Source organism: Oreochromis aureus, linkage group 12 (genome assembly GCF_013358895.1).
Source record: "Oreochromis aureus strain Israel breed Guangdong linkage group 12, ZZ_aureus, whole genome shotgun sequence".
Classification (NCBI taxonomy): Eukaryota; Metazoa; Chordata; class Actinopteri; order Cichliformes; family Cichlidae; genus Oreochromis; species Oreochromis aureus.
The window spans coordinates 14,000,820-14,022,912 of NC_052953.1; the positions used below are offsets into that span (position 1 = coordinate 14,000,820).

Here is a 22,093-nt window from a genome sequence, read left to right on the forward strand (position 1 = left end):
CTCAGTTCTGTGAATCTTTACTGCGCTGTCTTAACTTCTTCATATTTGCTTATATATCAGTATTTCTGAGAACTAAGCAAGGAGGGCAGCGCACAGTGAAGTGACACATTTATTCATTACAGAAGGCTACGTCTCTGACAGCTTCTGACAGGTTTCCAAGAACACAGTCATCACATCAGTGTTGGTAACCCCACAAGTAGTGCTCAGTGTGTGTGCGTTTCCCACATCCTCCATGATGCCACAGATAGAGCTGATAGTGAATGTGATCAGCTCTAGTGATCTCCTGCTGCATGAACTCCACCTATATGCACAGCTAGTCTGCGCAGAGGTGACTGTACCAAGTTATTCTCAGTGACGTGAATGTTTTTAAAACAAAACTAAACTAAACTAAACTTCAATGCCCGTAGTGATGATTATTTTAAAGTTGCATTTTTAGCACAGCTGCTTTAAAAAAGGTCACAAATCTCAAAATGCTACTGCTGCCAGAGTTAAATTCAAACATGATTCAGTTTGCATGAATGTTTTATTTTGTGATTACAGCTGCTCTCCGTCTATGTAATCCTCAGCAGGGACCTAAAGTTCTTATCGTGTTTTGGATCTGTTTTCTTTGCAAGCCAAAAGAGACCTCCTCAAAGACAAAAGCTGGAGTTAGTAGGGGTTTAGAAAGTCTATTTCTGTCCTACCAGCTATGGAGGGCAAACTCAGGAGTGTTTATCTGCATGACACACGCAACAGGTGCGAATCAAGCAGCAGAGTGGAAAAACAATGCCAGCTGCAGCTGTATGTGTTGTATAAAGTCGTTAAAAAGGGAACAATTTTTTCTGTACAAACATACCAGGAATTTGTGTACAGTAGCCAAGATTCAGGCGGCGCAATAAGCTATTCATCTTAGATTATAAACACAATCCTGTAACATATACGGCTCAGAAATGTCCACTAAAAAACATGCAGACAGACACAAAGAGGAAGATTAAAGCTGGCCATTTTCTGTAGCTAATATCAACACACCAAAGCCAGAGTTAGTCTGTCTGACCCAGTATGCACAAAAGCATTTCTCATATGAAGTATTTGTGTTGTCATTAAATGTCAACCATGCAAATGAACACATGACATCTGTGTAGCTTCCTGAAATTACTAAAATAAACATTGCTTTCATGTAGTTGACATTTCTAGTTATATCACAGAGGCGCGTATCTTTTCTCTCGTAGTTTAAAGCTAACATAGTTGTTTTGTACTGTTTTCTTACAGCAGGCCTGGATGCAGACGCTCAGTAGGTAGTGCAGGTAGTCTCCCTTTAAGCCAGCTTTCTGCTGATTGGCTGACTCTCGCAAACAGAAGATTGAATAGCAGATGGGCGGGGCTTCTATGCCCACGGAGATAACTGTATCAGGGATAGTCCCTGTCCCATCTGGCTCACAGGGGTTACTTTTATACTTGTTGACCTCATTCTCTGAAGCATGGGTCTTTTTAAACATTAGCATTAATATATATCTATATGTCAGAACATTAGGAACAGCAAAATCATTTCTTTTTAGTGTAAAAAAATCACAACCAATTAGGTTTGGAAAGTCAGTTTGGATTTGTTTTGAATGATTTATATGGAAAAACATAATATCATTAGAAGGAAACTTGGCTGGTGTAGTTTCTTGATATATTTTGGAACAATAACACTTTGTTGCACAGAAGAATGGATCAGGTTTTGGATATAGGTCTCTGCTTGTTTAGTAAGATTATTTTACTGCGCTGTGTGAGTCCTTTTAAATGGAATATCAAAGACAAGAAAAGCACAAAACAAATCATCAGTGATCCCGACGTCAAACCGGGGGAAGTACAGGCCGATGTGTTGGTTACTGTGATTGAGGTCATGACCTCCCATGCTTGAAGAGGGTCTGATGGGTGGTGCTCTAACCATTTAAGCTGTGTGTGTGTGTGTGTGTGTGTGTGTGTGTATGTAGGATAACTGTGCACATACAGTTTGCAGAATCTCTCCAGAGACTGGTTTGGTAACCCTGCAGAGTCTAAAGTCAGTGCAGCACACACACACACACACACACACAATGCATGCACCCCGGACAGCGTTGGCTACGGTGACCCTCGGAGGGATAGAGGAATGTTGAGTGTCAGTCAGTTGCTGTGCCGACGGCCTTGAGAAAGGGACCCTGGGAAGATTGTTTTGGACTCCAAACATCCTGTGTGTCACCCGTGTGTGTGGGTGTGTGCGCACAGACTGTAGATCTGTTTGTGTGGGTGAGAGGTTGCATGGTTGCATCTGTTGCCGTGTCTCTGTTTGTTTGTGCGCTACTTTCTTCAACTGTTTACACCTGCTGCCATGTGTGTAAACCAAGGTGAAAGAAGAGTCATTACAATGTCTGAAAATTACTTTGTCTTTGATTGTTTTTTTAATTTTTTAAAAGAAAAGTTATTTTACTAGTAATTTATGATTGTATGGTGAAAATAATTCTTTTGGTACTTTAATGATGATATAAAAGTTAGAAGTGTACAAACTGTGTTTGTACGAATATGACCTGTAGGATTTTGGATTAAATACATAAAATAACCTATTTTAAAAAGTAATGCAGAAAGTAAAAATATAATGAAAAATATAATAAAGGAGTGATTTTTAAGTGTGGGGTTGCTGTAGGTCAGGGTAGAGCAGGTCATCTACTGATTGGAAGGTTGGTGCTTTGATCCCTGGCTCCCCCTAGTCTGCATCCCAAATATCCTTGGGCACAATATTAACCCCAAGTTGCTCTGTGATGCATCCATCGGTATGAATGTGTGTGAATGGTAGTTAGTAAGCACTTAAAAGCATAGAAGACAGTGCTTCTGTGATTGGGTGAATGTGGCATGTTGTATAGAGCACTTTGAGTACTCCGGGAGAGTAGAAAAGTACTATATAAGAATCAGTCCATTTGCCATTTAACTGCTAAAGATGCTGAGTAAGAAGTGAAAAAAATAATTATCTTCAATCAAAAATCATTCAAAAAAAGACTTTAATTACAGTCCATTGATATTTGGATTTTTATGAGGGGGGGGGCACATTTTCCTGGCTGATGTAACCTATACAAGGCAATTATTACAAACTCATGTTCACTTTTAGGAATTCACAGCCCAGGATGTTGGCTGTATTGTCACTGCTGCATATCTGTGTTTCATATTTGTCATATCTGTGTGACTGTGCTTATGTTTGAAGTTGAAACATAGTAGTGAAAGTTGACTCAAAGTGAAAATTTGTGGTGTCGTATTATTACTGGCACTGATCACCATCAGCTTAATATTTCATAGTTGACATTCTCGTCCCAGAAAAACTGTATTATGAAAGGATTTACTTTAAATTGTCCTTCCACCCATAATTACTTTCATTATCAGATAAATTGTAACGTATTTGCTCAAAAAATTCAAAATGATGGATAAAACATGACTCAGAGAATATCTTTAAACAGTCATATTCAATTTACGGTAATAAAAAGCCCCGCAAAAAAACAATCCTGCTGCTGGACTTGATTAAATTTGACATTTTGGTTCAATAAAAGTCATAATCTCGTATGTTCTTTCATCACCATCTGGATTTTAAACAGAAACTTACAACTTTTAGCCAAGTGTCATTCTCGTGGGGATATCAAAGCTTCAAAAGACAGTTTTTGGTGGGTTTAATCCGTAAATAATGTATAATATATTTCAATAAAAGATAACTGATAACAGTAACGAGCCCGAACAAGCTGACACTGACAAAGTGTCACTGATAATGTCGAACGTTGTGAAATAAGATGATTTCCGGCCTCATTAAAAAGGGAAGTTTAATTCTGAGCTAAATTAGAATTAAGCTCAGATAGCATCGCAGAGGCGTGTGATTGGTCCCAAATTCGATCACCACCATGACAACAGCGCATGCAGCTTTGCGAGCACTCAGCAGCATGTAGCTGCCCTTTAACGCGGGCCAGAGGTCCACGCAACCAGTCCGGTATCAGTGTATATATGTTGTGTTTTACTGGTAAAACTTGAGCTTCTTTCTCTTGACTGTTTAAACCAACCACAATCAGATTGGATGCATCAATAATTTGCAGAAAGTTGTCCTAAATAATTGCTAAAACAGTGAAAGTGGCAGTGTGCTGCAGCCTTGCATTCTTCTGCAGTTGCAGGGTGAGGAACAGGCCATAGCCTCAAGGTCTGCTGGCAAAACAATGCAGTGAGCTGTCGAGACAAAGAGGAGCAGTAATTTAAGACATAAATGAAAAGCTTTCCCGTGGGCGCTATTGTATATTTACGCATTCAATGTACTCAGTCTCTAGGGTTACTTGCGTCTGGATGTGGAGGAGGTCGATGCCAGGCAGTAGTTGGTACAAGCATAGCTTTTGTGTGTTGATGTCTCTCTAGTAATGAATCAGGCTGTGTAGTCGCTCGCAGACCTCACAGACGGGGTTTGAAGTTTTTGTCTGGGAGGGGGAGAAAACAGCAGAAGTGAGAATGTGCTGCTGTGACTCACATTTAAAGCCCCCCGTCCTGGACGATGCTAAACCGACATTTTTAATGCTTTTTATTTGGTGCAAAACGAATTCAAACATATCAGGGACAGTAAATAGCTGCTATTGCATTATCTGTTAATTATTATAACATGTCACGAATCAACAGGCCTCTGCACAAAGTCATGCAAAAGGACCCCACTCCTCTCACATCACACTGTGGCGCTGCTTGTGTTTTTAGGTGTTTTGCATCACTTTGCCATCACTTTGCATGTCTTTATGGACATTGCACTTTAAAAAAAAATTATTTTCCATCATCAGACAGTAGTTTCAGAACAGAGCATTCTCAGGGCTACATAGCTTCAGGGGCTGTTTCCTACTTGCACTCACACCAACGCTAAGCGGACATAGTAACCAGCTGGCAGTGTGCTGAGCAGCAGCTACAAAAGAGCACTATGTGTGGTTTTGTTGTTGTTTTGTTTTTTTAATGGTATCATATAGAGCAGCGGTGTTAAACATAAGGCCCGGGGGCCGGAATCGGCCCCACTGGACTGCTCTGGAAAAAAGGAGTGCATAGATTTTAGTTTTAACTATATTTTCATAACTTTTACAATTTCTCTATTGATAAAGATCCCTAATTACACCAAAGCAATTAAGTAATGGATAAATTGAATTGAATTGAATTGAATTGAATAAACAGTTAAATGATAACTTTTCACCATCTACTGTATTAATTTGTGTTTTTTTACTGTGGGTTTACAGGAGAGTCTGGGCAACTTTACACATTTATCATGTTGTTTGATTGGTCTGGCCCACTTGAGATCAGAATAGTCAGTACTTTGTTTTAATGCTGCTTCACTGTGTGCCCAGGACAACACGTTGTTGCACATGTGGTTAATAAAGCCTGGACTTCACTGCAGGCACATTTTTAGAACTATTTCTTGCTAACATGGCTGTTGCTTATGGGGGTATTTTTTAAAATCCTGATGACACAACTTCATATATTTACATCTAGATCAGTCATTGTACATGTAGGTCTGAACATAGGTACCACCAAAAAAACAAAAACTTGCTTCTATGATGCTGGTTCCTGTAGTTAAAGATATAAAACATGGTAGTCTTGTTTAAAAAGTTATAGGAACAATAAAAACATTTTTATGGGTAGAAAGCTGCTATTTTTAGTCCGTTTGTAACCCTTACATGATCATTGTGCATCTTTTTGGGCAGGCTACTGTTTCCTCATGTTCTCAACACTAATGTGCTCCATAAGTTACAAAATAAAGATCATTTTATATCCATAGAGAACTGAAAATATAGTTTGAGACCATAAACTCGTGAGGAAAGTATTTAAAAAGGTCACAAATCGATACTCTATGTTGTCAACTTCTTTTTTTGTTTCTTCGATCCTGCTGGAAGTTAGAAAGATCGGTGTGTTGAATCTCTTCCTCATAGCATCTGTGGCTGTGGTTGTCTTTTATATACGGTTTATGACACTAACAAGACTGCTGTGTTCTTTCCTTTGACTCTGCCGAGGGAGGGGGGGGGGGTCACCACGGGTGAGCAGAAAGAAAAAGAGAGCTAGACCTCTGCACTTCTTTGAGAGCTTTAAAACATTAACACTCACACAGTTCGTAAATGCTCTGACTGTTTTCCCACATTACTCACTGGTTCTGTTGGAGATGGGTCCAGATTAAAAAATGAAAGAAAAACAGCAAAGACTGAGCCTTGTGCGTGCGTGTGTGTGCGTGTGTGCGTGCGTACACTCTCCAGGGAGTATTACAGGCTGCAGCAGTTTGCAGTAATAGGAAATGCGCTGTGAGCTTAAACTTGCTCCCTCGATGAAGTTGATTCACAGAAATCAGGCCTGTTACGTTGTTGCTCAACCAGTCAGACATCTGCTGAATGTTTTTTCTTTTTCTGTTTTTTTTCCCCCTCCACAGACACACATGGTTCCTCAAAGATGCTCCTAGTCAGGCTCTCATTCATATTCACACAATAAATTCTTCTCAATGAGTCACTCTCTGCTCGAATGTTCACCAACACACACACACCCAGAGTGAGAGTGACTGATAGCATTAGTTGTCGCGCATCCGGTGCAGTTTTAACTTGCATTTGTAAATTAGGCTGCAGCTGCAGTTAATCTGCCTGTTGCTTTCTTGATTAACTGCATGCCGTGTTAAATGATAAAAAAAAAACTTACAAACATCTCTCTTCTTTTGCTTTTTTTTTTGCTGCAGATGCTCAGACTCTAGTGCAAAGCTCAAATATAATCTCTTTTTAGATCATTTTAAGTAGAAAGAAGCTGACAAAATGATAAGCAGATATTTTATTCTTCCCTTGATGAGCTGATGATATTCGAGCCACCGATTTATCACGCATCCCCGTTTCCGCACGATGCATGGGGTGGCGTAAAAGAGGCTGAGGTTGAGTCAAACAGAAAAACAAACAGAAATGTGGCGCATAGATCAGATTTCAGATAGATCAAAGAAGGGGTATCGGAGGGGTCACATGTAGGTACGCACTCCCAGATAATCATCACCTGAATCCTCTGAGCTTTAGAGTAAGTTTCACCTCATTTCTTGGCTGCCCAGGCTCAAGCTTTACTGTTGTGGTTCATTATCGAGGTGAGCTCTACAAACCCCCCCGCTCAGTGCTCAGCACCAAGACAGTCAGCGACTCACCGATCCACACAGTGAAGTATTTAGCAGCTAAAAAGCCAGCTATTTCCCTCGGGAGTTGGTAGAGACCAAAAGCAGAGCTAAGACAGAGTGAATATTGAATTCAGCAAGACTTGAAATGAGCCATGATGTTGCTCTGTGGCTGCCAGATGTGTTGGTAGCAACTCGACCTATAAGGTGATGTTTAAAACTTGTGTTCACTGCCCCCAAGTGGCCAAAGAAAAGCAGGATTATTCGGAGCACAGTTTTGTCACCTCTTATTTCTAAATTAATAATCCATTTTTTTAACTTTGATTAATATTAGCTTTCAAACTCAGCTTCCAGTTTGTTATCAGACAACATGATTTTTTTCATAGAAATCTTGTAAAACAATCACTTTTTTTGCGTTGTTGTTTTCCTCTTAGACTGTATATTTATGTCATCTTTCTGGCTTTATCTCAATCTTTCTTCAGGGGAAATTATTAGAAAGCCTGAAACTTGTAACGCTGAATCTGATGTAAATTTCTGTGAACATACTCGACTGAAATACAGCTGCGGCAGCAATTTGGTGCGAGCTCCCTTTAATCAGTTCCTCTTGCACTGACTCAGGTTCTCTAAATGAGTCACATCCTTGACCTGTCTGCGTCATTGTGCTTTTTAGTGATAATATTAGACACTGTGGTTGAAACTCATAGCATTAAGGGTTGTGAGGGAGAAAGGTAACTATTCTTTTGATGAGTGCGCTCCTGTGTTGTTTTATGCGTGTGCAAAGGATTAACATAGGCATTCCTCGGGCTCATGCACTGTCACATGCGCTCAAACTCATGCGGTGCATAAAGCAGTGGAATTTGTCCTCCCTGCACTTTCTTTTGCCCTCCATTCCTCCCTCTTACCCGCCCGATGCCATGTCTTTTACTGTCTCGTCTGTTTCCTTTCACTACTTCTGCTCTCTCACGGTGCTGATTTAGTTAGCCTCCATTATTGTGCAAGTCTGTTTAATTACACAGTTTCACTTCGCGGGAAATTTGATGCTCTTCGTCTGGCTGGTGATGTGCTTTTCACAGGAACTGAAGAGATCACGTGAAGAAATGCTTCACAGCATGGACTACACCGGAGTTCAGTTAGTTGTGACACATTTATTAAGGCAAACTTCGGTGGATCTGCTGCACTTCGGAGATGCACTTTGTCTTGCAAATCGACAGCATGGCTGACAAAGAAAACAACCAGATACAAATCACCATTTCTGGTCAAAACTTTAAGACAAAAAGCTGAATTGAATGCACAGATGCAGACAGTCGTGCAGTCTGGAAACCCACAGGCCAACTTCTCGCATTGGTTATGAACACAGATTAATTTGATAAAGATAAATTGATGTCAGTGCTTTTGAGATTACATTTCTGCGTGTGCACTGTTTACCTTCATGCAACCAATGCTCCCTTAAATATGTTTGCTTAGTATTTAAATGCACTGGCATTTATATAGCAGTATTTACCACTCAAAGCACCTGCAAGCCACATTTAGCCATTCAGTGCTTTCTTTTGTACACTTCACACACCTTATCTAGCTCTCATACCTGACCAATTTGGAATCACCAGTAAAGCCAACATGCATGTCTTCCGAGCCGAAGGCCGAAGAAGAACATGCAAACTCCACACAGAAATATAACTTGGATAGTAGCAGAAATCTTGTCCCTTACATGAGACAGATTCACCAGTTTAAGATTTGTGTTTTGAAACGTTCGTCAAACACAGCTGGGTGTGACAGATGTTAGCTTGGACTGAAGGGAGTTTGCGAGCCACATTTTTTAATAATTGTCAGATAAATCGGTAAGGTAAAGAGTCACGAGTTGTCGCTACAGCTTGTGATTATGTTCACTCTTAAATTCTTAAATTTAAATCTCCAATTTCAGATTATTGTGAAAATAAAGGATCAAAAGTTCAATCCAGAACTTTACTTTTCTCATATTCTGTTCTGTATGACCAAGTTTGCACTCGCACACATGCAGTAACAGAAACTAAGTGATGAGAGCCTTTTTCTTCTTCATGATGCCTGACTACTAAATGTCAAGGTTTGACAGGATTTGACATTTCCAGTTGTCAAACATGAAAATACTGTACGCAGCTGACATGTAAGTGTAGTTTTCAAACTTTTCATAGTAGCTGCTGATGTTCTTGTCTACATGTGTTTCTCTTAGTTGTCACTCAGCCTTCGTTTCAGCAGTGACTTCTGACCCAGACATGCCGCGGGCACTTTACACATGGCTGACTGAGTCATTCGTCCGTGCATGTGTGTTTGTTTATGCCGTTGGCTCTGTTACCACTCGTTTGGATGTAGGGGTTCGGAGGCTCTTCGGAGCTGTTTTAGTGGATTTTTTTGTGTGTATATCTGTTCAGTGTTCTTTAAAAATACATTTTCCCCAAAAAAATGTGTCTTCATGGATTGTTTTAAAAAATTAAAACTAAAGCGAGGTCCAGTGCAAACTGCTCCAGGTAAAGTGTGTCACAAGTCTGCAACAGCTGTGTGGAGTCATCTGAGAGCAGCCTGGGATGGAGTATTTTTGCTTTCAAGATCCTTTCACATCATCATCCTTCTGTCCAGCTGGCTTCAGGTTCACCTGACTGGGAGGGGATTTTGAGAAGTTGAAAATATCTCCATATGTGCTCTTATATTCAGAGTATCCTGTATTTTTTTAGTATATTGAAGCCTGGATACTTTCTGGTTTTGTTGGTTGTGAATAAACTCGCAGTGTCACAAGTTCATGCTGAGGGCCTCGGGTCAAACAGCCACCAGAAAGCCCCTCATATCTCATTTAGGTTTCTTCAAACACAGCCAGCCTTCAAGCCCTGCTGCGGGAGCTTGCGTCACGCTCATTTGTGTCCCGTGGTATTTTTAGCCTAATTGGTCAACATTAAAATAAAGCTACAGAGGTGATCGCACAAGTGCAAACTGCCTCTTAACCAAAATAGAAAAAGGCCCCAGTGCAAAAACGAGTCCTTACTTGGCAGCGTTCTTAAATGTTACCCATGAGAGCCAGATTGAGCTGAGTTAGTACACAGTGTTGCATGACATCCTTTTTTTGGGGGGCAATTTCCTGTTTGGAACACTCTCTACTTCTCAGAAAAGGAAAACCAAATGAGTAACAAATCTACACAGACCATGAAAGTTTGACCACTGCACGCTTTAAGCTAAGTTAAAGAAGATGTTTGCATGGAAAAAAAATGTTTTAATTTTGTTTAAAAGACGATGGGCTGATTGTGTTTTTCTTATAATACTCGAGTGTTGAAATGTGATGTATGTCACCGACACATCATCTGCTATGCAAAAACAATGGAAGTGAAAGGATTTTCTTTGAAAAACCATGCTTCCTCGTACACTACCTGCAGCAACCCTGACCTGTTTCTTTCAAAGAATTTGGCACACGTTCGTATCTGATGACTCATTTTGCACTTTTGATACTTGCACAAGCCCATTTAAAAATGTGTTAAAGATTATCAGGCCATGCTTATGAGGAAGGTTGACGCCGTGCATACAATTGTGACACCCTTTTTCTTTCCGTTTCTTTCCCTTTTATGTGTTCATCAGAGGAATTACTCTCATGTATCACACGCTAATTATGCACTCACTGTGTGTTTCAGGCCTCCAGTCCCAAGTTGACGACTCACTGCTCAGATATCCAAGAGGTCCGGCGTTGCAACCGGCTGGAGATGCCTGACAACTTTAACACGTTTGTTTTAAAGGTTTGTACAGGTTTACAGCTAAATGGAAAAATGTTTCCTAAGAGAAGTCGTCTCAAAACTGTAGTTTGGGACTCTGACCGCTGAGTTGTTTATATCCACATTGCTTAGATCTTCACCGTTCAGCCAGAACAGGATAAACACTGTCATTTCAAAACTCACAAAGTGGACTGACAAAGTAGACTTTGCTGGTTTGAAGTGAAACGATATTCCATCAAAAAGTCTCTTTTTCTTACCCACCAGCTGCTCAGCTCTCCATCAAACATAAAACCATTCAAACAGACAGCGGTGTTGCTGCACTCCAGCCGTTTTTTTAATCTGCAGCGATATTTGAATGGCATTTTGTTTGTTTATTGAGCACATTTGTGCACAGCAGAGGATTACAGCCTTTGTTCACAGCGAAGAAGCGAACTACAAAGTTTTCACAACCACAGGAGCGAGTATTTGATAGCGGTTTTGCACATCAGTGGTGAAAAGTGTTAACTTTCACTGTTGTCTTCTTTTTTAGTAAATTTAACAAAAAGCTCTCATGCCTTTGTTTTTCATTTCAAAAGTTCTGCTTCACCCAGAGGCTCTTGATATTGATAGTATCTCTCCTTACCAAGGAAATGCTTTCCTGTAGCAGGTGCAGACAGCTTTTCTTTGTTTTTAATCAGAGCACAGTAAGCACACCTTCCCTCGAGCTATTTGCCTTTTTAACGGTAAACCTTTTGAAATTTAACAGAACATTTTGTTATGAGGGGTTTTTTTCTGCTTTGTTACTTATTAATTTGTGGTGGTTACATTAGTAAGCAGTGTTTTATTGCCCTGTGCATTCCTTCCTGTTACACTATTAATTTGGTTGTAGTGAAAATAAATGAAAAAGCTCTAAGTAAGTGCAGAGGTTCAGGGCATTTTATGCATTTGCATCATGTCCATTTGTGCAGCCTGTTTTTTTTTAAAGCATCTTTATCTCTGCAGGTTAATCGAGGTAGCCTGATATTTGAGACGGACAACGAGCAGCAGGTCAGCTCCTGGACCACAGAGCTAAAAGAGTGCATCAGCAGCAGGTGAGAGATGTGTAAACACAAAACAAGGACAGATGTTTGTGTGATCTGCCTTACACGTGTCTCATTTCTTTACCCGTTCATTGTTTTTGTGAGTGTAAATTAACTGAAGATTGAATCAAAAACTAAATATCACACAAGAGACTCAAAGTATATTCAGTCAAGCTCTGTAACGTCACAGAGGCATAGCGACAGGTCTGCAACCCCCTGGTAACCTCCGGTCGCTAGGGAAAACTTTGTTTATGGTTTAAAGTATGTAGAAGATTACATTCATCAATCACATTAGTTATATAGTGCAGAACGAACCTTTTTATTCTCAGCTTGCTATGGGTACTTCCTTGCTGTACTTTCACTTCTGAGTGGAAAGTGGAGACGCACTGACATGTCAGCATTGGCCAATCTCAGCTTTGTTGACTGATATCAGTACGTTGGTAGTGTTACGTGGCATTTTTAAAATGATATTTATCTGTTGCGTCTTATTGATTTAGTAAATTTTCAAAGATATCGTGATGAAAAGCTGAACCTAAAACTGTGGGGTTTTTTATATAATGAAGGTTTCTTTGTCTATATTGGAACAAAAGGGGGATAAACAACAAGAATAACAAAGCATGCAAAAAGTCAAAAAATCTTACCTGCCAAATTGTTATTTTAAACACGAACGTCAGCCCAGAAATTCACATCCCGAGAGGAAATATTTAACACTTGGCTGTTTTTAGTGTTTGTGGGTGTGTTGGATGTTTACTTGTCCTGAGGTATGTGTTTGCAAAAGGAAATGAGAATAAATGTTGATGTATGTGCATATGTAGACAAACAGGTGTGTGTGTGTGTGCGGCCTCAAGCGTATTTATCTTTTCTTGAACTGCACAGTTTGTATTCGCTCTGGTTTGTCCGTGCAGCACTGGTGCTGGTTTCAACTTTGCTCCATTTGAAGTATTCCTCCTAACTGATCAGTCAACAGCACCATTAGTCAACTTAATGTTCACTGCACACCTTTGAGAGGTAATGTATGATGTTTAGAGGGAACGTGTAGCAGTAAATGTAGCTTTTCAAAGGGAACTGAGTTAAAGTAGGAGATGGCTTTAAGAGTCCTGGAGGCCCCGTTATTAAGATCTTTCATGTGATCCTTCATTTCCTATCAGTTCTCTACTTTGGACAGAAAGAATGAAAGAAGAAAGAAAGAAATTTCTTTGAATTTTAAAGAAATGGGAAAACTAAGAAGAGTAGAAGTCATGCAAGAAGACAGAATTATCAGTCATCTTCTAAAAGGAGATGCAGACCGCAATGTTGAAGCAGTAATCAGTGCAGACTGTACTCACAGGAATACCCAATCCTGGAATAAAACTTAGTGGTACACAGGTTTTCTGTTTCTTGTTATAAAGACAATCTCTGTCTATTTGTGTGTGTCAGTGTGCGTTTCTCTGAAAGGAAGTGTGGGGGAGGTCTGAGAATCTCGGGGCATTTCTCGTTTCTGCAGATATCTGGAAGTGCACACACTCTAAAAAAAACAAACAATGAACTTCGAAAAAGAACTGCCGTTAAATTTGAATAAATGTCTTAAAGTAAGTACATGTTAGATACTTCAAGGCTTTGTTTAGAGCAGCAGCTGGCCTGAGCATTGCATTAATTGAATGGAAGCAGCCCACAAATGCGTTGGAGCTGGAAGATGTTCAGATGAAACAAAGAAGGGCTGCTTGGAAACAATCATATGATTCTGGATCAACTTTTGCTGCAGTGTTGTGTTAAAAATAAAATAAAGGACGTGCAGAGATAAAAGTCCAGTGTTGTAAAATCAAGTTTGTAGTACTTTGCATCTGATAATCCTTTAAAAACAGCTTGTTTTTGTCTAAATTCCCACTAATATCATCTAAAAGCTGGTTTAGTTTTTGTAACTTCACCAAGCAACACTTGGATCATCGTGACTCTGCAGTGCTGTTCAGACACGCCTCAAATGTAAATATTAATTTTAACAATTACACTTGAGCTTTACTTTCACGGTCCAGATACCAAATCTAACAACGCATTGTTTCTTATGTGAAGCAGAGTCATTCTTAATCCTATTAACAGCATCCATACTTTTCCTATCAGTACAACTCACAATGTCTACTGTGGAAAAGGCTTGTTGTCCAAAAGTCTGTGGTTTTATTTGTGCGATTCATCATGTGGAGACTACAGAGGACCTCAAAAGGCACACAACACTTGGTGAGACATCAGGGAGGCAGTGTGAGGGAAATAAACTCGCATTTTTCTTCTGATGTGGTCAGATGTGGTAGGTGTAGCGTGCTTTAAGTGTGCTGAGGGCTAAATTCTATTCCTTGAAGATTTGCTGACTGTGTGAAATGATGTCCATACTCAGGGAAAAAATGATTGTCACAAAGATAGAAGAACAAGAATGAACACACACACATACACAGTGAGAAGTAAAGTCTTCCTGTTATTCATTGCTCTGCAAACTCAAGTCAGCATTTAAGCAGGATTTTACTCCAACTTCCTTCTTTAACCTTCCCGTTCTCATCTGTCGGGAAGCGGCAAGCACAAGCGGCCCAGATATACCACTTGTGTGTGTGTGTGTGTGTGTGTGTGTGTGTGTGAGAGAGAGAGAGAGAGAGCAGTGAAACAGAAGAAATGTAAGTTCAGATCTCAACTGGACTCACTTCCCGTCTGTGGCTTTGTTTGCCTTCAGCCTGCAGTTTCCTCCATGTTCAGTAGACTCACCCCACCAACACATCCTTGTAAGGACCCTCAGTAGTGTAATGCATTTCCTAGCCCGGTGGTAAGCAGATAGAAGTCTGTAGGCAATGTTTGGCCTTCTGTCAAAAATATTAGGCCCCACTTTTTCATTTATTTATTTTGTAAAAAGCTCAACTTTCAGTTTTTATACTGTGCGTCTAAATGTTTGCATATTGTCTCAGATATTCAACAGTAGTTGCAAATGTAGAAGTTGGTTGCCTGATATTGTACTCTTTAACCAGTTTGTGTGTTGTATTGTATTGTACGTGTCACTATGTATTGACACGTACTCAAATATACATCTTCACTTTATAAAAGCCCCACCAGTGAAATGGGGAGACCGCAGCTTACATATTGAGGTTTTGCAGACCACTAATCACTTGGTGACGATGCAGGTCAAGTGAATAAGGTCGCAGTCACACACTCCTAGAGATCGATCTATGAACATCTGCCAACCACTGCTTGTTAGGGAAAAATGAGTATTTCCCAACCAGTTGCGAGTGGCTGCTGCAGGTTCACCTTCAAATTAAGAGCTGCACCTTTTGGTGGCTCCAGTGCTGATTGCGCAACTTTTACTTTGAAGGAGAACCTTCTCATTTTTGGTATGCATTGCACTTTTTCAAGTTCTACTACAGCTGACTTAGTACTTAGTGAATTTTTGCGGGCAAACATGAAAAGCTACAGGAAGCCACGGCAATCCGCCAGCAGCCAAAGCAGACACTAGAGCCAGAAACCTCCAGGAAACACTGCCAACCAGTCAGGGAATACACATTTTTCCATAGCAACATGTGATTATATCGCATCCATTATGACAAACAGCTGTTTGGTTACAAGAGAAATCTCAATAAACAAATGACAATTTGCATCTCAGTCGCAAATATAGAGTAATATTATAGCAGTATAGTATTAAATTAGCTATTTTTAATAGCTAGCAAGTAAAGGCTAAAACTACCAAAGAGGTTTCAAATATTCCCTTTTGTGACAAGTAAATAAATCAAAGACCAGACTAAATTCTCACAAAGACGTCTATGCAGTAACAATAAAGCGTCTTAGCAGCTTTTCATCACCGTGGTTATGTACACCCAGAGCTGAATCCGTGTTATTGAAACTGTGGTCAAACCTAAATGTGACTAAGGCGTGGTGAAATAATCCCAAGCAAAGTCCACAGAGAGAATAACATTCATGTGTGTATAATCTGAGTCTGCTCTCGTCTTTCAGGTCAGTCAGCGTGGATCTGGAGCCCCTCCCTTCCCCGCCTGACACTTCTGCCCCAGCCAATCACAGAGGGAGCTCAGAGCCAGAAAGTCAGAGTCAGCGTGAGTACTGGGATGAGGGGACGTTACCTCGGCGACACATCCTCTGATAATCAGAGTGTTGCTGTGTATTTCAGTTCAAAACTGTTATTTTTATATTTCTGAGGTTTTGTTTTATCCCGTCCGTTCACATGTGGGGATCCAGAGATAAAGTAACAGCACGAGAGGAAGTGCAAACATTTATTTTATTTCTGTTTTGCTCTCCTTTAGCTCTGCTTGTAGTCTCTACAACAACATACTCCCGTTAGTCTGCTATAAGCGCTCCTCTGTCTTAAACTGCATGGTCACCGGGTTTCTGGTGTGTTTTTAGAGCTTATTTGCTCTCTTCAGCAGCTCAAAGATAAAAACAGACAAGCAGGATGGCTAAACACAGTGAACACTGAACCATTACAGTTTACACAGTGTTGATTATTTCAGCCAGTTTTGCACATTCGGACAGAAACAAACATGTTCGCCGTCTTTGTTCATCCCTACAGCTCCTGTCACCTTCACCCTGCCAGAGCAGGCAATCCAGAAGACAGATCACTTCCTGTTCTCCTACCCCTGGTTCCACGGACCCATCTCTCGCGTCAAGGCGGCCCACCTGGTTCAGAGCTCCGGGCCAGAGGGACATGGGGTGTTTCTGGTCCGACAGAGTGAGACACGCAGGGGCGACTACGTCCTCACCTTCAACTACCAGGGAAAAGCAAAGGTACGGATCAGTATGTGGGTACAGCTGCAGTTGAGGACTGTCTTTTGAAACCCAAATTGGGTTTTTTTTCCATCTGGAAACATGAAAATTGTGCATACACAGGAAGTATTACACAAGCATAGATAAAGGAGTGTGAACACTGAGCACTGTGGTTAGGAAAAGAATTCAATTCAGCCAACGTGAAACGTCTGTTTCCTCAACCTTTTTTCCCTTTCCTCTCTGCAGCACCTGCGCCTCTCTTTGACAGAATGGGGTCAGTGCAGGGTGCAGCACCTGCGCTTCCCATCTGTTATGGACATGCTCAGTCATTTCAGACTCTTCCCTATCCCACTGGAGTGTGGAGCCGCCGGTGCTGTCACTCTGTCCCGCTTCGTAGTGGCGGGCTCCACCCCGCCTTCACAGGGTGAGACTCGTGGATTTGGACCTCATTCAAATAATGATGTGTACCAACGGTGTTATCACTGAATTAGTAGTGTGATGCAAACACGTGTAAGGGCAGTACACCCGTACTTATACAAATAAAAGAAGCAGCTTCTCCAGTGGTTCGTGGTTCTGCTCCACTGCGGTTTGTAGTACCTCCGCGAATCAGTGCACATCTGAAATTCAGACTGAATAAAGAGGTTTTTAGTTTTTATATAATCAACTTCTACAGCTCATGTTTACTGATTTATTTCCTCTTGTTTCCCTCAGGTCAGCTCTCAGGCGCTTTCCTCGTCCCGTTCTCCCTCCATCGCTGGAGCTCTGAGCCCAGCTTGGCTCACTGCAGCCTGGCTCGCAGCTCCAGCCAGCCCCCTTCCTCCTGCTCCACCAACACCACGGCCAGCACCAGCTTTTCCACTTCCAGCTCCTTTTCCCAGTCTGGAATCCATTCTTTTACCCGCACCGGCATGGTCCCTGAGCCCACGCTGTCAGCCCCGCCTCCACTCCGCCGGAGTGAGTCAGTGGGAAGGAGGAACCTGCTACGCCACCCCAGCACCCACGCTCCCATCATCCCTCAGCGGGACTCAGACTATGAGCTGGAACCTGACCGCGGTCGCAAGCGGGCAATAGACAACCAGTACATGTTGCTCTGACCCCGCTGAGTGGAACACCTGCAACACCTCTAAACGACAGCAGACACCTGTGAAGCTGACACACTCAGACACACACAAACACACTTGTGTTCGCTTGTCGTTCCCTCCCACAGGTATATAACCTGATTGCAGCAGACTCATGAACTTGAGTGAAGAAGTCTTTGTCTGATGAATGCATACCACTGTGTATGTGGAAACACACAAACACTGGCTTTGTGCGTGTGTGTGTGTTTACCAGTGTCAGACCCTGACATCCTCCACCCAGACTGTCCACAGTGAATGTATTTTCGGAGCTTTATAACAGTGCTGATTATTAATGTTGAGGTTCTCTGAGAGTGGGAGAGTCAAATGACTATTGACCTAAAGCCCAGGCAAAAAATAGTTTTCTATATTTCTATTCTGGTCATTTTTATAGAGGTGCACTTGTTTTCATTTCTTTGGCACTTAACCTGAACTGATGGGAAGGCACTCCCTGCAAAATTGGTTAATTTAAAATATTTAAAAGACATTTACTCTCCACACAAAGTTTCCAGTGTGGAGCAAACTCCCACCTTTCTTTCTTTTTTTTGTACACAGACAAAGAGCGCTCATTTTAGAGCATTATTACATTAGATATTCTCCCACTTGTGCTTTATTATGTATTGAAGTATACCTTCAGTGCACTTTGAAAGCAATGTGTATTATTTTCTATGCACAGATTCTTTTGTAAAAAAATAATAATAATTTTTATTTTTTTTACAGTGAAAAAGGGGAAACTTTTGTTACATTTTGCTAAAAATGGATTGAGCACCGCTTCCAGTCCTTCAAACTTACAGAGAAGAACGGATTCAGAATTAGATTTTCATCACCGCTCTTTCATTTTTAACCCAAATCTAAGTTTGAGTTGTGCATCATTGGATGTGACCGTTGTAGTTTATGTGAGAATAAAGCAAGTGTGTGGTGTTATGTTGAATTTTCATCACCTAAGGCAGTAATACTCAACTTATGGGCTAAATCAGGGTCACTTTGAATGTCAGCTGGACTATCTACCCTTTCAGATTTACTAAATAAAAAGGATAGACGAGGTTCCGGCTCTTTAATTGTACCCAAAGCAGCTGCAGCTACAATCCAGCTGCTGAATGCCATAAAAGATATTATTTACTTGTAATATAGTCAGGTATTTTAAAAATAAACTATTTTACAGGAGAGTAAATTATTACTGTTAAGTTTATCTGATAAATATTGTTTATTAACTGGCTCGTGGCATCCGATCACTTTTCAAAGGGACACCAGGTCAAAGCAAGTTGAGTATCTCTGATGCAAGGTACAAAAAAACAACAACAAAGCACCACAGAAATCATCTCTGCCACAAAATCAGAGAAGCTGGAGTGATAAAGTATCAAGAGAATTTGAATATGTTGCCATCCTGCAGCCCTGAACGGTGGGTTTAGATGGTCTGTGGATATTAGTACAAGCACTTTTTAAGAGTTTGAAGTTTCAACTGAATTAACGACACAAAATTGTACTTCTGCTCTGGTTTATATGCTATAAGATGTGACGTGTAAACTTTTTCCTCCATTGTCACAGGTTTACAGGCATTTAAGAGCTCATAAAACAACCTTTAACAGCAATAACTCTGAGTCATTGTTTTCTGGATCGGTCTCGCTCATAGTTGAGGAGCAATTTTATCCCACTCTTCTTTTGCGGGCACTCATTGTGCACACCTCTGTTCAGGACCCACTGCAGTATTTCAGGCTGCTGTGGTTGGGATCGTCATCCTGTTGCATGACCCAGTTTCAGTCAAGCTTTAGCTTTCACACAGATGGCCTTACATTTGGCTCTAGAATACTTTGGTATATGAAGGAGTTCCCGGTCGACTCAGTCGATGCTTGAACGTTGGTGTGACAGCTTTGTGCAGGTATGCTGAGAAGAGGCCGTCTCCTTCCAAACAATTCATACTTGTTCTGTCATGGACTTTAACATTAAGACATGTTAAATGTGCTATGGAGGTGCTCACACTTGCAGATGATCAATTAAGTGCATTTAATTTGCAGCACTTGGTTGCTTCTTACTTTCTTAATTACTATGGAAACAATAAGGGTCTTCTTAGTTTATCTGCATAGAGTAATGGGTGATTTAAGCGGTCTCTTTATGTTTTTTCAGCAATACCTTCACTGCATTTTACTGATTTTGTGGCATAGAACGATTTACCAAAATAAGACTTGGCACTCCAATGTGAATTTTGCACTCGTATGTCAAAAAAACAAAGACATAAACTTGAATGGCTTCACTCCAAAGAGCACAACGGGGGGAAACTTTATGTGCAGACCAAAACAAAGTAGGAATTGAGTCAAAGTCGGGCATTTAACACAAGTCTAATTGATTTATCCTTCACGTTGTCTGGAGTCTCAACTTTTTTCCAATCAGTTTTGCATTGGGCTGTTAATCTAGCATTAAACCCTTAATGCTCTGGAAAAACTGAGGTGGCTCAGTTAATATTAACATGTGCTTTCCTGATTTGGGGGAGGAGCGTCATGTTCTTATCTGTATTTTTTTTACACTCACAGCATTAATTATTTTTTAGTATTTTCTGTGCAACTTCACCACAGCAGCTAAAAACCAAGGAATGGCTGTGAAGTTAATGTCTTTTTTTTTTTTTTTTACACTATATGTTATTTGTAATAGAATTTGTATGTTTATATCATAGAGAAAGTTTGGTTTCAATCAGCAAAGCTTTGAAAGTGTCCAAACATGGCATGAGATGTTAGACACCAGTGATCGGACGCTGTTCCTCTGTCCTCCAGCTTCGTGTTTTTGTGCACTTAAACTGGATTTAATCGATAACATAAGGTGCCTTGTGAGTTTGTCATCATAGCTTTCGTAAGGCTTATCCCACCAGTTGAAAGTGCACCGACTATGCCAGGTGTCAACTCAGGTGTAAATTTTATTGCTGTGAGCTGATTTAAAAAAAATTCTCATTCCACCATGTTGAGTTTCTTCAAAGGGCGTCTAAAGAGCTGATTTTTACCCCAGACTTTATGGTGTTCTCGTTTTTCAAACGCCAAACATGAAATGTCATGTTTTCTGTAATTTTTACTTTATTTTTATTTTAATAATTGAAGCTTCATTGCCACTAGCAGCAGGATCTTTTGGGGAATGGTGTTGTAGGACTTGTCTGTCTTCTAACCTTGCTTTAACACTAACTTTAGCAGATGATTTTAGGTTTACTTGCAGTAAATCTGTGCTTAATATATGGTTTAGATATGATTCTGTTTGTCTCTCTGTCATCTTAATTATTGCAGTTTGCTGGGGAGGTTTCTTTCCTTTTTTTAAAATAAGAGAAAAAGAAAAATGCATAAATGCAACTTGACTCCCTCCTTGTCACGATCAGAGCGAGATCGTCGTCATTACTCCTCTAATAACAAGTCAGCTTTGTCTACCGAAGGAATATTTGTTACAATGGTTGTGTAGTTCTCTTTAATGTAATCATCATGATAAAGACTGACATCTTTCAAGGGGAACAAAAACAAGGATGTTTTTGGCAAAAGTACGGTTGGTCTTCCTAACTTTTATGTTGCTCAAAGTCAAAACAAATCACCATCTCTATCAACACCTCTGTTTCTCTTCTGCTAAACGAAAGCAACGGTAACAGTAACTATTTTTATAAAACACCAGTCCCTTCTCTTTGCTGATTTCCCTTTAAGGGAGAATGACTGTGCCTTTTGCCAGAAAGCTGCTGTTACTTTTCCCCTTTTTTGTTGTTGTTGTTTTTTTTTTTCCTCTCCAGAGCTCAGGGTGTGATTGTGTAGTGCAATATCTGAGAGACGCCCCGTGCTTCACACCGTCATGTTTGTAGCTAGGGAGCGATCAGAAGCTTGGATGGATGGCTTTCGGTGTTTGCACCTGGTCATAGATTGAAGTAAAAAATAGTCGATGACTGCCCAAGATCCTGGGAAAACATGCTATGTTAGAAAAAAATAAACAGGGCTACCGCGTATTTCTGTTGCTTCATGGCTGATATTTGCAGGAATCGAGATAATGCAAGAGAAAATCCCCATGTACCTCAGGGGTCTTTTAATCTTTAACATCTACTCCAGAAACGCCCCCACTCACCCCCCAAATCCATGTTTTATTTTTTTAATGTCCAGTAGATGAATGTAATGTGTTCTCAATACTGTTCATCCTGTTTTTTTTTAACTCACCACTGTAAACATTCCAGTTTAACTCATCCCTTCTACAGCCAATGAAAACCACCCTTGAAAATCTGTCATTGTGTTTGCATCCCTTTGAGCATCTAAATTATATTAAATATATATCAACTGTATATTTGACCCATTTTTTTAAAATAAACCCAACCAAAAAAAACAAAATGCTGTGGTTAGTTTGTGTGTCTGATGTTTGTCTTTGTTCATC

The 22,093-nt window shown here is 40.5% G+C and overlaps 1 protein-coding gene across 3 annotated transcripts in view; it reads left to right on the forward strand.

Annotated features, from left to right (window-relative positions):
* sh2b3 (SH2B adaptor protein 3) overlaps positions 1 to 22,050 on the forward strand; it is a 61,793-nt gene extending 39,743 nt beyond the window's left edge. For all 3 annotated transcript variants that reach the window (XM_039620871.1, XM_031727310.2, XM_031727311.2), the window contains exons 3-8: positions 10,753 to 10,854; positions 11,812 to 11,900; positions 15,843 to 15,940; positions 16,414 to 16,628; positions 16,854 to 17,031; positions 17,319 to 22,050. In XM_039620871.1, coding sequence (XP_039476805.1) covers positions 10,753 to 10,854; positions 11,812 to 11,900; positions 15,843 to 15,940; positions 16,414 to 16,628; positions 16,854 to 17,031; positions 17,319 to 17,701 — 1,065 coding nt within the window. In that variant the 3' untranslated portion in view covers positions 17,702 to 22,050. The remainder of the gene's footprint in view (positions 1 to 10,752; positions 10,855 to 11,811; positions 11,901 to 15,842; positions 15,941 to 16,413; positions 16,629 to 16,853; positions 17,032 to 17,318) is intronic.
* The last annotated feature ends 43 nt before the right edge of the window (positions 22,051 to 22,093 follow it).